At 34.7% G+C, this 17,469-nt stretch overlaps 1 protein-coding gene across 1 annotated transcript; it reads right to left on the bottom strand.

The window, feature by feature from the left end:
• Positions 1 to 3,047: 3,047 nt before the first annotated feature.
• Positions 3,048 to 4,353, bottom strand: LOC127101818 (uncharacterized). Its single transcript, XM_051039260.1, has 3 exons — positions 3,972 to 4,353; positions 3,643 to 3,721; positions 3,048 to 3,579 (listed from the first exon to the last, which is right to left on the bottom strand). The coding sequence occupies exons 1-3, from the start codon at positions 4,351 to 4,353 to the stop codon at positions 3,048 to 3,050; spliced, it is 993 nt and encodes a 330-aa protein (XP_050895217.1).
• Positions 4,354 to 17,469: the final 13,116 nt, after the last annotated feature.

Below are 17,469 nucleotides of genomic sequence, written 5' to 3'. Positions count from 1 at the left end.
AGTGCCTATACTCTCTCTCCCATGGCAAAAATCTAGCATCAATTACTGGTGACAATTTTTTTGCTAAGAGAAAAGGATATGGACTTTCTCACTTTTGATGATAATAATCTTCTATACCTCCTCTTAATAATGGTTAAAGTTAGCCCACCTCTCACCATCTTTAACTTCATGAAGTCAAAGATCATGGCCTCTCGCGAGGAAATATCTTTCTTCATTCCTTATTAACGAGTTATCTCAAAACTTTTCTATCAAGAAGGAATAGTTAAGAAGGTGTAAAAGTTGGGTTGACTGATGCTCTTGTAACCCATTGGGGCTTGAAGCTTGATGGAGCTGAAAGCACTGATGGTCAAAGGTAGAAGTCAAGAAAGATTGCCTATGGAGTTGAACCCTCTACCCATTAGTCTTTTTCCCTTCTTCTCTTCACCATTCTCTCCTTTGAACTATCTTTCCTCGTATATTTTTATCCCTTTCAATTCACATCTTATAATTTTGACTAATTAATGAAGTATTTATTTTCCTTCTTAATCAATATTATTAATCTTCAAGTTTATGTTTTTTTATTAATGACAAAGGGGGAGAAATAGATAAACAATATGGTTTTGATTCATTTTTATCTGATGATAAATCCCAAACATTTAACAATTTTGTTGGATAAATTATGAGATTATTATGCTTAATGAAAATCAATAATTTTCTAAGTCTTAAACTCATGAGGAGCTTGCAAACATCACTACGAGTACTCAAGCTAAGAAAATTTTGAAATGCTAAAACTCAGGGGGAGCTTACAAACATAACTCTGTTTTTAATTGATTTCTTATTAAGTAAAAATTATTCATCAAAATACTAGTATTTATGATCATCAAAAAGGGGGAGATTGTTGGAACAAGTTTTCTTCTACATCTACAATCCTTAATTTTTTATGATAACAAAGTATAAAGAACAATTTTGTACTCTAATAGTTTCTTTAAGTGTGCAGAATCTAAAAGATAAGGAAATCAGATTTTAGACTCTGATTAAAGTGGACTATGGATAAAGTAGACTCTGGACTCTAGGCAAAGCAGACTCTGGAATTTGGACAAAGCAAATTCTAAACTCTAGACAAAGCAGACTCTCGACTCTGGACTTCATTAGGTTTTGAAACAAGGTTTAAATAGGAAGAAATGCTTAACTGTTAGTCAACCATCTGGATAAACTAACTCAATGCTTCTAGAACAAACAATCCAAAATTACTTTGATAATCCAAGCCTCATTTTCACTAGAGTCTGAAGTCTAATCTTCAAGGCTCTGAACTCTAATCAAGCTTCAAATGATTTCTAATATGAAGTCTATGATTTAGAAAACAATTATTGAAAGAATATTCTTGGAAACCATAAATTCAAGCGAGAAATCAAACATTTCCTTAAAAGGAAAAATATGTTGGAATTATTAAGGAATATACTACCAATAGATTTCCACAATTCACGGCTCAACCTCGTACCATAATTACAACTATGAAATTGAAGAAGTTTCCAATTTTTTCCTCTAACGATATTATTCATCATCTATTTAAATAGGACAAGGAATTGTAAAAAATAGAGATGCGGGTAATAAGGATAACAATTACAACACTCATTGCACTTAAAGCTTTTTATTTGTATATTTTTTTAAGTCTAATGTCTTAAATTCATTTTGTGTATCGGCTTGTTTAGAAGCATTCTTGTAACATACTATATTTTTATTTTAACTTTGGTTAAATTCCTCGAGGTATTATGTTTAGTTTGTAGCCTCAAGAAGTCATTGACACGTGGTCTTTGAGTTTTCCTTGAGGGACCAAGTTTAGTCTGTAGCCTCGAAAAGTCATTGGCAGTTGGCCTTTAAGTTTGTAATTTGATTGATTAGTGGATTGAGACCTTGTGAGAAGGCTAAATCACTCTGAAGAGTGGAATGGACTAACTTAGTTAATAGTGAACAAGTATAAAAATCTTTTTTTTTATCATTGTCATTCTTGTCATTGGTTTGTGATTGGTTTGGTAAAAAAGTTGTCATATCTAAAACCCAATTCAAACTCCCCTTTCTTGTGTTTCTCGAATCTTCAGAACCAACAAACTCTATGTTGTTAAAATCCTCTTCATAATCCTAATGACTTTCTATTAAGGACCCCCCTAAATATGAAAAGCTACTCACTTTATTCTCAATCACACAACCCGTGATTGTTGTTTACAACTCAATAAACAATGTTGAATGTTACAACTCCACTAAGACAAACTTTTTATCCCAAGTTACTGAAACAGTAGATTCCACAATAATATACTTATGTCATTAGTTTGGAATACAAGAAACTAAGACTCAAACCCTAGCACAAAGGACTTAGTTGTTGCGCACCAAAACTCCTATCAAACAATGAGAATTGAGTCTCCTTATATAGAAATGTCTTATGATTTTTTCTCCTTGTGGATCTGCATTTTATTCGTCAAGAAAATATTTGAATTAATTGGATATGATTTTCTCCTCAAATCTCTCCAAAATATATGATTTTTTTATATTTCAAATTCAAATTTAAATCTGATTTGAACATCTCTATCTTTCAAATAAAACAACAAAACATTGATAAAATAACTGCATCAAATTTGATTAAAAACCAATTAGAAAATACAAATCAAATAACATCCAACAAGGCCTGCTGTCAAGGCCAGATGTTACATGCTGGAATATTGAGTTCAACATGTTGCACTAGTATATCTAAATCAACTATTCTCCTTGACTTACAGATCTTTTACTATGGAGAGAATCTTGGATAGACGGAATCTGAACCAACTGCAATTTCCATCTGTCTGTTTTCAAGAGGCCAAATACTGCAACCCAAATGTTGGAACATCTTGTACAATATGTGTCCCTTATGCACCAGAACTAGCTTAAGCAACCCCCATGTTATTTTGCATAATGCAGCCAACATTACCAATGAAAAGAAAAAACAAAGTGATGTAGTTTTAACAGCAGCTAGCTACATCATATACCACATGTCATACCAGATGTCTGGCACATCCTGGTTGACACCAACAAACATCTTACTATTCAGAGTTCTCCTCCTTCTCTTCAGCTTCTTCTTCTCCTTCCTCCTTATTTGACAATATTTTGATAAAATCATCCATCTTATTTTTTCTATTGGTACTTGAAATTATTGTTGATTGAAGAGTATTTGACATTTCCATCAATTCATGCAAAACCTCCTCTTTGGTGGTTTTGAAACCAGAGGAGTAACTTCCACTAGCAACATGACTATGACTTCTTGGCATCTTAATGTCAGCAACATGAGATCCAACGAAGAGTTTATAGTCCAAATTTAATGGGCCTGGCTTTTTTTTCTTGATTTCATTTGCACACAATATTTTGGGGTGTTTCTTAAATATGATTCTAGTGATTAAACATAGAAAGGCAATGGGAAGTTTCACTGCATAAGAGTCAACATGTTTCAATGTCGGGCCAAAAGCATGTTCCCCAAAATTTAGTTTGGCCTTTGTTCCAATTTGAAAGATAAGCTTGGCTAAGACAAGTGTGATGCTTGAGCTATGGTTGGTTGGAACCCAATTTGATGCACCTATTCTATTTAGCGCAACATATTTCACACTTATATAAGAGGAAAGCAAGCTTTTCTTTGGCCATTACTGGACTTGACTAATAGAGATTTCTCCAGCCACTTTGTCTAGAGAGGGAACAATATCAGATTCAACATCTTTACTTCTCCCTAGATATTCATTGATGAGTTTAGGTAAGAACTTCACACAACATCCCCTAACATAGACTTTGCATAATTCTCCGCTCCGTTCCTTATTGCGTTCACTAGAAAGATTAACAATAAATTTCTAGACAAGCTTTTCATGGCAAGGACCAATGTCCGTTACAATGTTCATTAAACGAGCCTTCTCTAGTAAATCCCATATTTTTTTATAGCAAATAGTATTATTACTCATCTCCTTTTCTAAATCAACTCTTACTTTGACACAAAAACCTCCATTTTTTAACACTTTCTTCATGGTGAAATAACATATTATCCAAGGGAGTAGTAGAAATATTCACAAGCACCTTTTTTCCTCCAATCTTCTTTCTCAAAGAGGGCACAATGTTAAGGACATCTGCTTCAACATTTGATTTTGAGTCACTTGAAACTACAAGATCCCTTTTAAGAGATTTTCTTTTTGAGGCACTTGCTTTGGTTTTCTTCTTTTTATTCTCTTCATTAGACAGAGTTCTAGCCAATCTTTTCATAGCAAGTTCTTCATCTTTTTTAGTTTCTTTTTCAACATCCATCATCTCCTTAGCTTTCTCTTGAGTGATATTGTCTTGAGGTCTGACTACACTAGTAATGAGACTCTTCATTATGTGATCAATAGGAATGTTATCATTCTCATTTGTTTCATCATTCATGGTCCCCCTTTCTATTATCTTTTTCACCAGGAGAATCCTCACCACTTCCTTTATTGTTTCCATAAGTTTTCTTATTCAACACTTTAGCCTCTACCTTCTTTTCTCCTTGAGATTCATGATCTTCATTCTGATCATTCTTATTAGTTTGGTCTTCAAAAAAGTTTGAGTCATCATTTTTATCCACAGCTGAATCAATGGGATGTCCATCTTGGGGTTCACTAGATTTTGAAACAAGTCTTTTAGCATCTAGTTCAACAAGTTGATCATCATGGGATGCAACATGTGGTCTCACATCTTGTTCCTTACCAGTGTTTTTATCAAGATTAACTTTATTCCCATTAGGGTAGTGATGAATTTTCGGCAAGTGTATTGATAATGTCAAAGTAATAAAATGATTGAATCCACAAGGACTGCCTCAAAGCAAGACAAAATGTGTACAATTTATAAAAACTAGTAAATGGGGGGGGGGGGGGGGGGGGGGAGGGGTCGAGTTTCAGTTTGAAAACTAAATAAATGAGTAAGCAATGTCACGAAAGTGGTCAGGTTATGTTACAAAATACCCTATTCCTCTATTGTTGATGTCTGATGCCCAGTATGAATGATCTAATCACTATAATCCCATGGCGAATTAACAAAATCGTTATAGTTGATCCCTCATGAAATAACTCACTAACTACTACTCATATCTTTTTATCCCTAGTCCACCGGCGTAAGCAAGGTCAGGAAATGTATATAACGTTAATTCTCTATTCCATTACTCGAGGTCTCTTATTCATACTCAACCAGCATAAGTACAACAACTACCCTAGGTCCAACACATAGACTAATGGTCAGTATTCCCTATATGCCCAAAATCAGATTAAAAGAGTATCTCACATAAAAAGCATTACGAACAAGAAGCAATTGAATAAGATTATAGATCAATAGGTTCATACGTTGGTCAAATCAACATAGAATCCAACAATATAGAAATAGGTTCATCATAACACAACCTAACCTAAAGGAGTTTAGCTACACATAGTAAATTAACAATACCACAATTGATAGATGAAAATAATATAAAAAGTCCCTTGAAGTGATGGCCTCCAATGACTTCAAATGCTCTAAAAATCTCCACTTGTGCTCTCAAATTCGTGCTACAATCTCTCAAAATTGTAACCCTTCTGAAAGTGCATAAAATGCTCTTTTAAAGGTGTTAAATTTGACTAGAACACGTCATAAAAAAGCCTATAAAAGTAACCATCACACACGTGATACTTTGTATCACGCACGTGATACCTTGTACCGCGCGTGCAATACAACTTTAATGGCCCTATCGCGCATGATGCTGCATGATGGTGCATGTGATTATTTTCAAAACTGCATCCTTTTTTGCTCTTTTTTCACTCAAATTTTCACTTAGTCCATAATTTGCACACTTAACTATTTTTCTCTCATTCTTTGGTCATTCTTCTTCATTTTTTCTCGAATTTCACTTGTTTTGCTCTGATTCTTCGACTAAATATATGTAATGATAGATTGTCATCACAACCGCAAACATGAACTGTTGCTTGTCCTCAAGTAACTCGCCTGCAACTACACATTTCAACAGACAACAAGTCACACAATAATAATCTAACATGCCCAAATTAAATACTTCTTTTACCTGACCATTGTTCTAGCATCCAACTTCTATCCAACGAATTCGGGAAACTTCCTCAACATTGACAAGTACTCAATGGATAGGGTGATCTCTCAATCAACATGCAAAATTAATTAAACTTAGCTTGATCATGTTATAATAGAGTTCATCACAAAAATCACAACACACACATTAGAGGACTTTTTAGGTTAAAACTTGGCTTATGTTAGGGTAGGATATTTTGAGGAAAGTAGGTTTCAACCTTTGGAGTTAGATGCCTAGTTCTCCTTCTATCATCGTACCTCTTTGTTCCTTTTCTATGGTACTATAGAGTTTTGGTCATTTCTTTATTTTCTTTTCTCATTCATGTTTTTTGAAGAAGTGTCTTTTTCCACTTCTTTTTTCACAATAATTTTTGAAATTTTGGATCATATTCTCTAGTACCCTAACCCCAAACTTAATATTTTTCATATACTTTAGGAACTATAATTCTACCAAACTCCAAAGAGAGGGTGGAGAGAATGATCTTTCAAGTTATATGGCTAAGAATTTTAGGCTACGTCACCAATAGAAAGGCTTAGGCTCGAAGTGGTTAGAAATGGATATACCTATTACTACAAGGTGGTTTTAAAAAGGCTCAAAGTCATAAACAAAAAGAATTGCCTCAGTGTGTGTTGGTCAAACCAGATAACATAGTGCATGGATACACTCATAACGAGTCAAAAGTGAACAATGAAAAGATTTGGCTCAAACCTTACTAGATGAGGTATATGTAGGTTTAGTACAAGTTTGTTGATTATTTTCTCATTCTTCACCTTCAAGTTGCTAGTTGCTATTATGATGATCTAGTTTCTTTTGGATCATATGTTCAATGCTAAGGTGCTAACTTACAAATCTGAAAGAAATAAAACATCTACAAACTTGTTTATTAAAGACAATTGATTTGGATAATACAATGGGAGCGGAAGAGCACTTATGCTAACTATTTCTATTTTCTAATATACATAAAAAAACTAAAAATAAAGTATTCTAAAAATTAAAACAAACTACATGTCTTTTCACATGTTATTGTTGCAGAAAAGACCGTGCATATCATGCATTATTTTGTTGAAGTCGTTGTTCTGCCTCGTCCATTCTGCGTGCATGTTGTCTCTCCTCCTTGCTTGCTTTTGATCTTGGTTTATGAAGTAATTATCCATGTCTTAAGCTGATGCAAACCGGGATCTTAGGCTTTGAGTCGGCATATGATCTTCTTGTTGTTCATAGAAGTCTCTGAACACCGGTACAAATCTGGGAGGTTCAACATACAAAATGGGTGACACGTCCGTTATCCACCTTATAATCCCTATTGCATGAGGTTCCATCTTCTTCAAAATTATGATGCTTGTTGAACTTGCATTGGCTGGGGTTGTGGTTGCTGTTGTGGTTGGTTGAAATCTTCATCATCACCTTGTTGATTTTCTTCTTGATCATTTTGAGTAATTTCTCCTTGATGCATATTCTGCAATCTCCGGATGGGTGAAGCGTTGAACGGTGCTTTTGGACTCATCACCGGGGTAACCTGGAACACCTTCTCTCCTGCACAATTCATTTATAATACAAAAATTCTCATAACCCTTTTGTGCAGCGTTAGCCATATATTTAATATTATCTGCGATTAACCACTCCAAATTAATAGGCTCCCCCTTAATTGTTATTTATTAGATACGGCCTCTAAGATTTGAATAAAAAATGAGGCCCACGCCCTAGGAGTTTGGGAGAATTCAGAGGTTTTGAGATGTAGTGTTAACCCACACTCAATCACCCACGCCGCCTCTGGCCTGCAAAAAATATCTAACATTGCCTTAGCCATTTCCTCGTTTATGACCTTGTTCTCTCACCTATAGTTCATGAGAGCACACACCGAAGGATGTTGCAAATTAAAAAGAGCGTTTATAGTAGAAGGAGAATATTCAATGTACTTACCTCACACATAGGAGGTATAGGAGTCCACATCACCCAAAGCCTCATTCACATAAAATTCTAAAGCAATACTCTTATTAGTTTCATGAATCAAATTATTGAAACTTACACATTGCCTTTGTTGTAAATTCTCTCCAGTTTCTTCAAAACCTTGCAAATCATTTAGATCAAATTCTCTTTCCTTCATAATATGGTAATCCACTAGCTTGAGAAATGTTTCAGCATGCACCTCGGATAAAAATTTGAGGTTTGCTAAAGTTGGAGAGCTAGGTGTTGGGGAAGCCCTTGATGATGAGCCTCTTGACACATACCCTCTTTTGGAAGCCATGATACCTCCAACACAACAAAAACAATACACACAGAGAAAAGAAGAATAAGAAAACTGCGCAGAGATAGCTCATACTGAATAATAGAAAACAGAGGAGTAGAAGAGAGTTGTGAGAAAAAAGGGATTTGAAAAATCACTATTTATAGCCCAACTAGCCGCCTGAGGTACGTCAGGCGCACATGATACCCTCACGTCGGTCACTTCACCTCTTCTTTGTCCTTTTTCTACCTTGTTACATTTTCCCTCCAGATGGTAACAGGTATCCAAATTCTCAACATACATTGTCCAATCATAAACCTTAAAAGAAACTTTCTTTTTATTGAACTTTAAGATAAGCTCACTCGTTTCTACATTAATCTTCGGTTTCCCGGTTGCCAAGAATGGCCGCCCGAGAATAAAAGATCCTCCTGAATACCCTTTTGTATCAAGCACTACAAAATCTGCAGGAAACACTAATCTGTCGACATGTACTAACACGTTGTGTAAAATACCAACTGGTTGAGTAATAGATGAGTTAGCTAGAGTGAGAGTTATGTTATTGGGTGTGATCTCACCCACTTTCAATTATTTTACCGTTTATAGAGGCATGACATTTATGATAGATCCAAGATCACATAGAGCATCCATAATCTTCACCTCACCGATATTTCAAGAAATAGTAAACTTACATGGATCTTTTAATTTTGGTGGAAAATCTTGAGGTATTACCACTTCATCCTTTTCGGTCATAATTATGTGTTCTTTGACCACTTTCTCTTTTGTTCCCTTTAGTAATGCCTTCATGAATTTAATAAATTTAGGAATTAGTTCTAAAATTTCATGAAACAAAATACTTACCAGGAGAGTAGCTAGCATTTCCTTGAACTTTTCAAACATCCCTGCTTCATCATCTTGAACTAATTTCTTTTTAATTATCAGAACAATGGTTTTACGTAATCTGGTAAAGGAGGGTTTGGCTCAGTCAGGATCTGTTTCTTCGTTCTTCTCCATGGAGAGTTTTTATCAATAATTTTATCAAGGGTGACATCTCTTTCCTCTTGGTCACCTTGATTGTTATTCTCTTCTTTTTCCATCTCATCTTTACCGTTTTCAATAATCACCCCTAAATTTGTATCCACAACCGTGCATGTTTCATTCTTAGGTTTGTCTACAGTTTTACTGGTGAATCCTCCACTTGAGCTTGGAAAAACAACTATTTATCTGGATAATTGACCAATATATGTCTCCAAATTCTTGATTGACGCATCATGGTTTCTACTCATAATTTCATGATTCTTATTTACCTGATCAAAGCTACTTTGCATGATTTTAATGAAATTCTGCAAGGTATCTTCCAACTCTGATAGCTTCCTTTGAAATGGGGCTTGTTGGCTTTGTTGCATCCCTTGGCTAGCATTTAAATTCTGATTATTATCCCAATGGAAATTTGGATGATCTTTCCAACCCAGGTTGTACGTGTTGGAATATGGGTTGTTCTTTTGGAAATTAGCAAACTGGACCTCCTCACTTGTCCCTTCCAACGAACACCTTCCATTCACATGTTCTCCTCCACAGAAACCACACCTAAGTTCTTGTACCTAGATCACCTTAGCTCTACCTAAGTTGCTTTTAACTATCTTTTTATTTAACAATTCATTTTGAGTTAAAAGAGCAACATGTGTATCAAAAGGTAACGTACCTTTAGACGTGCCCACAATTTCAAGCTTAACCGATCTTTCACTTTTCAAACGGTACTCATTCATAGACATTTTCTCAATGAGGTCTTTTAATTGTGGTTCGATCATTTAGCAGATAGTACCTCCCACAGAAGCATCCAAAAACATGTGAGTTTGACTCTTTAGACCTTTGATGAAGTTTTACATCTGCTCCCTATTATTCATGTTGTGATTCGGGCATTTGCATAACAAAAGTTTGAATCTTTCCCAAGTGTCATAAAGTGTTCAATTTCCTGCTGCTCAAAATTAACAATTTTTGCTCAATGCCTGGTAAACTGAGTAGTAGTACAAAATCTTTCAAGGAATTTTCCTCCAACTCCTTTCAAGTCCGGATTGTTCCATTCGGAAGGCAAAGCAACAAATCTTTCACCATTCTAATCAGTGAGAACCCAAACAACCTCAATTTAACCTGGTCTTCATTGGCATCAATTGGTTTTCACATTGAAGTTGTTTCATAGAAGCATGCAAGATGTGTCCATGAGTCTCTAATCGCGTTCCCGTCGAACGGATTTTCTCTCAATCCTGAAAGTACATAATTTTTAATATCAAAGTTAGCAGGGTATACCGGTACAAACCCCCTAGAAACCTGTCTTTCATCAGTTCTTTTAAAGTAGTCCCCCAAAGTGAGGGGTTGTGTAGCTTCCGTGACTTCTTCTTTAGAGTCAAAAGAACTTGATAGTCGCCTTTATTTAGGCATTCCTTAGTCCAGAGTTGCTTCTCTAACTTCTTTTCTAAGAGTACATGTGGTTCTTTCAATTTCTTAATCCAATGGAATTAATTTTGTTCTTGAATTTTCCATACACAAACAGAAAATACCTCAGTATCACTATAATAAACAAGAAAGTAAAACAAAAAGACAAAAAAAAATTGCACAAACGTCGCCTTGTTGAAAAATTAACATTCCCCGAAAAACGGCGCCAAAAACTTGATGACTTCTCGGCAAGTGTACCGATAATGTCGAAGTAATATTAATATCGAATCCACAAGGACCGCCTCCAAGCAAGACAAAATGTGTGCAATTTAAAAAACTAGTAAAGGAGGGAGAGGTTCGAGTTTCAGTGTGAAAAGTAAATAAATGAGTAAACAATGTCACAAAAATGGTCAGGTTGTGTTGCAGAATCCCCTATTCCCCTATTGTTGATGTTTGATGTCCTGTACGAATGATCTAATCACTATAATTCCACAATGAATTAAAAAAATTGTTATAGTCGACCCCTCACAAAATAAATCACTAACCACTACTCAGAGCTTTCTACCCCTAGTCCGCCAGCGTAAGTAGGGTTAGGTAATGTATAGAATGTTAATTCTCTATGCCACTACTTGAGGTCTCTTATCCCTATTCAACCAGCATAAGTACAACAATTTCCCTAGGTCAAACACATAGACTAATGGTCAGAATTTCCTATGTGCCCAAAATTAGATTAAAAGAATATCTCACATAAAAAGCATTACTAACAAGAAGTAATTTAATAAGATTATAGATCAATAGGTTCATACAATGGTCAAATCAACATAGAATCCAACAATATAGAAATAGGTTCATCATAACACAACCTAACCTAGAGGAGTTTGGCTACTCATAGTGCAATTAACAATACCACAATTGATAGATGAAAATGACATAACAAGTCCCTCAAAATGATGGCCTCCAATGGCTTCAAATGCTCTAAAAATATCCACTTGTGCTCTCAAATTCGTGCTTTAATCTCCCAAAATCGTAACCCTTATGGAAGTGGGGAAAATCCTCTTTTAAAGGTGTCAAAATGGACCAAAACACGTTAAAAAAAAGCATAGAAAAGTGACCATTACGCGCGTGATACCTTGCATCGCGCACAATGCAGATTGAATGACCCTATCGCGTGCGTGATGTTGCGCGATGGTGCATGTGATTATTTCCAAAGTTGCGTCCTTTTAAAAGCGTAAAAATGGACCAAAAGCGTAACCCTTATGAAAGTGCGGAAAATCCTCTTTTAAAGGTGTCAAAATGGACCAAAACACGTTAAAAAAAGCATAGAAAAATGACCATTACGCGCATGATACCTTGCATCGCACGCACAATACAGATTGAATGACCCTATCGCGTGCGTGATGTTACGCGATGGTGCATGTGATTATTTCCAAAGTTGCATCCTTTTTTGCTCCTTTTTCACTCAAATTTTCACGTAGTCCACAATTTGCACACTTAGCTATTTTCCCCTCATTCTTTGGTCATTCTTCTTCATTTTTGCTCGACTTTCACTTGTTTTTCTCTGATTCTTCGACTAAATTAATGCAATGATGAACTGCCATTAGGTAGGGTTTAGAAGAGATCATAGTTTCAAGATAATTCTTTAAAGAGGGTTCATTTTTTGAGGTACTAACCATTTCAAATGAGGTATTCCTTTTGGTAGAACCATTCTTTAAATCTTTTGTTCAAATATCCACTAGAACTATCTTTTTCAGAGGTTTTGGGTCCAGGTACATGATGGTACCATCATCAATGTCGGTGTTAGATGAAACCCTAGTTCTATTTTACATTCCTTTCTCACTCATTTTGGCCCATGGTTGAGAATTTTGATGAATAGGAAGTGAAGCAGAAGTGCTAGCACAATAGGTATAGAGAGACCGATTGCGAGGGGAGAAGGAGTAACTATGAGAAGAATTTGAATTTGAAGAATTTTTTTCTCAACTTAGGAGCTTCTATGAACACATGAGAGAGAGAGAGAGAGATTTTCCTTTTAAATATTCATGCCTCCATTGAGTTAATAGCCATATGCAAATATCTACAGCGGCCTTTTTGTTTTTAAAACCATTCCTCATTTTAGGAATTACTTGACACTTAAGGCTTTTAGAGACTATTTTCTCTATAACTCCAGGCTTCATATGTAGGACAAAATGTCCTAATATTTGATTTTACTTTTCATATATCTTTCTCTTTAAGACACAAAATTTTATTTATTTCTTCTGTGATTCCCATGTGTAGAGACCCCTGACTTAATGATGAGGCATGATACTAAAGCATCGTGTGAGACATCTTATTTTGCTGAATTTTTGAATCATCTTTTAAGCTTGTTGAGGGCAGACTTATGATTCATGTATAATAGTTTTCTTTGCATAATGACCCCTTCAATATTACTTCATGATATTTGTTGGAAACACTCAATTCAAACTTATTGAATTCCATATTCAAATCCAGATCACATAACCGACTTATGTTGATCAAGTTTGTTGCAAGACCTTCTACTAGAACAACTTCATCAAGACTAGTGAGACCTAGGTAAACCAGTTTTCCTATTTTGGTTATCTTTATTCTAGTTCCTTTCCCAAGAGTAACATTACTCTGAGAGTAGATCTTAATATCTTCATAATAGCTTTATTCGTCAGTCATGTGCTAAGAACATCCACTGTTAAAATACCAAATATCTCTTGAAGAGACTCTAGAAGATACATAAGCTAAAAGGCACTTGACAAATTCCTTGGATTTCCATGCTTAATTAGCAAAAGTTTTATTTCCTCTCTTCCTTTTAAGCCTCATATGACTATAAAACTGAGGATAACCATATAGTCTATATCAAAAAGGTCTTATATAACCATATCTTCCACAGTGGTGACACCTTACAAAATATTTCATGTTTCCTTTGTTGTGAGGGGATACATGTTAAGTAGGATGCTAGGACATGTGGTCCTTCATCAGAACCTTAGATTTATTTTTAGGAGCAACAAACCTCTTTGGGGAAAGCTTGACCTTTTTTTTCATGGAACTATAGTCAAACCCTATAGCCTTCTTTTCTCCAATCTCCAAGATCTCATATAGCATATTAGAACCATTGTTCAACATACGAATAAATTTTGTCATATTGTCAAGTTTGGAAATTAGCAATGTGACTTCCTCTTCTAGTCCTGCAATGGTAGAACACATCTTCTCCTTTTCAAGAAGTAGAGCACTAATGGTCTTCTTTTGTTTCTCTTCTCTCAATCAAGATTCCTTCCATTCACGAAGTAACTCTCTATATGTTTCAACAAGATCTTATAGTGACATTTCTTCATTACTAGACTCTCCACAAGAGTCATATTTCCCAGCAAAATCCATCACTTTATCAGCTGCTTCTCCTTCATTCTCAACATCATAATCTGATCAAGTGATGATCAATCCCTTTTTATGTTTCTTTAAAAAAGTAGGGCATTCATTTTTGATGTGGTCAAAGCCTTTACGTTCAAACATTCAATGCATCAGTGTAATTTTTATTTCGTCCATTCATTGCATTCATGCATCAACATTTTATTTCTTGTGCATTAAAGTTATTTTTGCATTCACAACAAAATTCATTTTGCATTAAAAATCTTTTGAACATTTGCATTAAAATGACTCATTTTTATTTACATTCATGCATATTATTGAAGTTCATTTTTCATTTGCATTAAAGATATTTCTCATCATTAAAATGAATTAAATTTGAAAAAAATCATTTTATGATATTTTTTTTCAAAAATGAACTATTTGATTAGAATTAGTCCTTTTTTGCCTTTGAATCTAATTTGAATCAAAGGCCTCAAACTTGAAACATTTTGGGGTTGTTCAAATTGATTAGAATCAACCATTGCACTTGATTCAAATAAAAGTGCCTTTCTCTTAAAAAATAAAACTCGTGATTCGAATAAGCTTTTACACATGATTCGAATCACAAACTGAAAAGTCACATTTATTTTTTAATATCATTCAATTTTCACTCATTTTATTTTCATTTTCACATCATTTCTATTTCAAACCACCAAAACTCTTTTTGAGCAAAATCATAATCATATCATAACAGCATCATCAAACATCCATTTCATCATTCATCTTCATCAATTATCATCTTTTTCACTCCATCATTGAAAACCCACACTCACAACATCAACAATGGCCTTTCATCTCCCTAAAAAGAGTTTATATGACAAACAATGGGGCAAGAGACTAATGTCTTCATCAGACCCTTCTCCTCCATAATTTCCAAATAAGGCAAGGATAAAAGTTCAAGCAAGCAAGGATTCTCCTGATGCTAGGGTTACAAAGAAGAAATCTTCTAAGAGCCAAACTACTATTACTTTGTGTCATAAGGTAATACACCTTCTTCCTGAAGACAATCTGCAAGTTTACCAAGAGAAATTTATGAATAAACCTATTGATCCTGAGTATTATATGGATGCCTCTGCTGAAGTTGAATTAAGAGCTAAGTTTCTGAAACCTTTTGTTGATCACTAATTATTGAAGTTTATTGGACTGGACAAGAGGTACAACCCTGACTATGTCAAAGAATTTTATTGTAATCTTGTGCGTACCCCTTGTGGTATTGAAAGTAGGTCCAAAGAAAAGGCAGTTAGATTCAATTACTCAGATTTTACTAAATACATTAGTTTAACCTCTTTTGAATTGAATGTGACTAGTGTTAAACTGACTGGGTATGATAGAGTTTGTTTTGTCTTATCGATTTCAAAGTATGGGGTTGAGAACCTTGGTATGTCAAACTTTCCTATTAGTTAAGTGAAGTTCAACATGCAAATCTTGCACTGGTAACCGTAAAAGTGTTCTACAAGAAACCTAAGAATTAGGGCAGGGTTGATGACTTTAACCTCTACCTTGTGTGAGCACTTCTTACAAATTATGCATTTGATTGGGTATGTCTCATCATTGAATAAATGATTCACTGCAGGGATAATCCGAAGAGGCCTTTGTTTTTCTCTTATTTTGTTTAGTTAATCCTTGAGGTTAATGGGATTGTTTCCAAAAAGGAAGACCTAGTTGAGGCTCCTAAGATTTTGGACAAATTTGGAGTTTATATGATGAGATAATACAGGGACACTGATGGTGACTACTATTATCTTAAGGAGTTTGGTAGGAAATATGATGATAAGGTTGTGGAGCCGGTTAAGGATCCCTCTGATGAGGCTAGTGGAACATCTTCTGGTTTTTTATATGCTAATTTGAAATTCTATCTTGATGAGCTAGTTGGGAAGATTTTGGCTGACAAACAGATTAGGGAAGAAAGGATCATGATGCACATTGATATTATGGATAATGAAAGTGAAGAAAGCCAAGGGAAGCTGAAGAGTGAGTTGAAGTTGAGATGCAAGATTTTGAAGCTTGAGTGACTGCTTAAGTAGACTCTGTGAGAGTTGCTGTTGACCACCTGGGTAGATCTAATTTCATCCTTAATATTGGTTCTCCTGATATTAATGCAGATCAATATGTCACAACTATTGCACCACCTTCTGGTGATGTAGCTACCATTCCATGATTTTTTTCTTTCATGCAAAACATAACATTAGCATATGGATATTTATGTTACTTTTATTGTCGGGTTAATTTGTGATCTTTGACTACATTTTGGGTGTTGTATCATGTGACAAGTCTTTTAGTAACATATATATGGTATCTCTGTGATCCTCTTTTTGCTATCTTTTTGTTGATATCTCTCTTAAGTTTCGTATTTGAGATAATTAATTTCGTATGTGATTTGTATGGTGTTTGTTTAGTTCACTAAGTATGACATTCTATTTGGGGCTTTTGCTTTATATTCTATTTAGTTGTTTGTGTGTGCTTTCTATCTATCTTTTCTCTCTTTTTAATATTTGCTAAAGGGGGAGAAGGTATCAAGATATTATTAATATTCACACGCATTAAGTGTTTAATGCAGGGGGAACTTTACAACTTTTACAACTCAAGCGAAGTATTGTGCACTAGTTCAGCAGATTCATTTCATCCATCAAATTCCAAATAACGCTTTAAATAATTGATCAACAATAATATCTCAAATTTTTAGACATCAAAAAGGGGGAGACTGAAAGTGCAGTCACGGTATCGTATGGTATTGCTTATTAATTTTTGTGTTTTTGTCAATTTGAATGTAGTTGCTTTTAGTGTATTTGTGTATTTGTAATCCGCTTCTCATTTGATATTTGTATGCTTGTACTTTATTCATATTTCATTTGAATTGTATTCGCTTCGGCTATTTTGTTGTTGTATCACTAAGAGCCCTTCTTGCTCAATTAAATAAGAGTATTTTCATGCATGATATTGTTTATTTTTTAGCCTATCAAGTTTCTACTTTATCGTTTCATCAGGCATGACTTGAATCACAAGTTAGAGATTTTAAATCCGGATGTTAAGTTACTTGATTCAAATCAAGTGTTAATCATGATTCAAATCAGAAGCCTTGTGAAAATTAGGAACTGCCTCTGGAAAAATTGATTCGAATCACAAAATGAACATGATTTGAATCACAATATCATATGATCTGAATCAGGTTAAAATCCTAATTCGAATAAACTATCTCCATGAATCCATATTTGGGCTCTTCTCAAATTGATTTGAATCAATATTCTTCTTGATTCGAATCAAAGCTTCACAAGACCCATTTTCCATCCTTGATTTAAATAGCTGTTTCTTTGGTGAAAGCAAAAAATGTGTGATACATATTGGTCAA

This window comes from Lathyrus oleraceus, chromosome 7, assembly GCF_024323335.1.
Source record: "Lathyrus oleraceus cultivar Zhongwan6 chromosome 7, CAAS_Psat_ZW6_1.0, whole genome shotgun sequence".
NCBI lineage: Eukaryota > Viridiplantae > Streptophyta > Magnoliopsida > Fabales > Fabaceae > Lathyrus > Lathyrus oleraceus.
Note: the sequence above shows the minus strand (reverse complement) of the source record. Positions and strands in the feature narration are given on the sequence as shown.

What these genes read in the sequence shown, in the direction of transcription:
- LOC127101818 (XM_051039260.1), bottom strand. Translation starts at nt 4,353, where the DNA reads ATGAAGAGTCTCATTACTAGTGTAGTCAGACCTCAAGACAATATCACT. An exon ending in ATGGAGGTTTTTGTGTCAAA is followed by an intron (nt 3,722 to 3,971) that starts GTAAGAGTTGAT and finishes ATGAATATCTAG; the next exon opens with GGAGAAGTAAAGATGTTGAA. An exon ending in ATCTCTATTAGTCAAGTCCA is followed by an intron (nt 3,580 to 3,642) that starts GTAATGGCCAAA and finishes TGCGCTAAATAG; the next exon opens with AATAGGTGCATCAAATTGGG.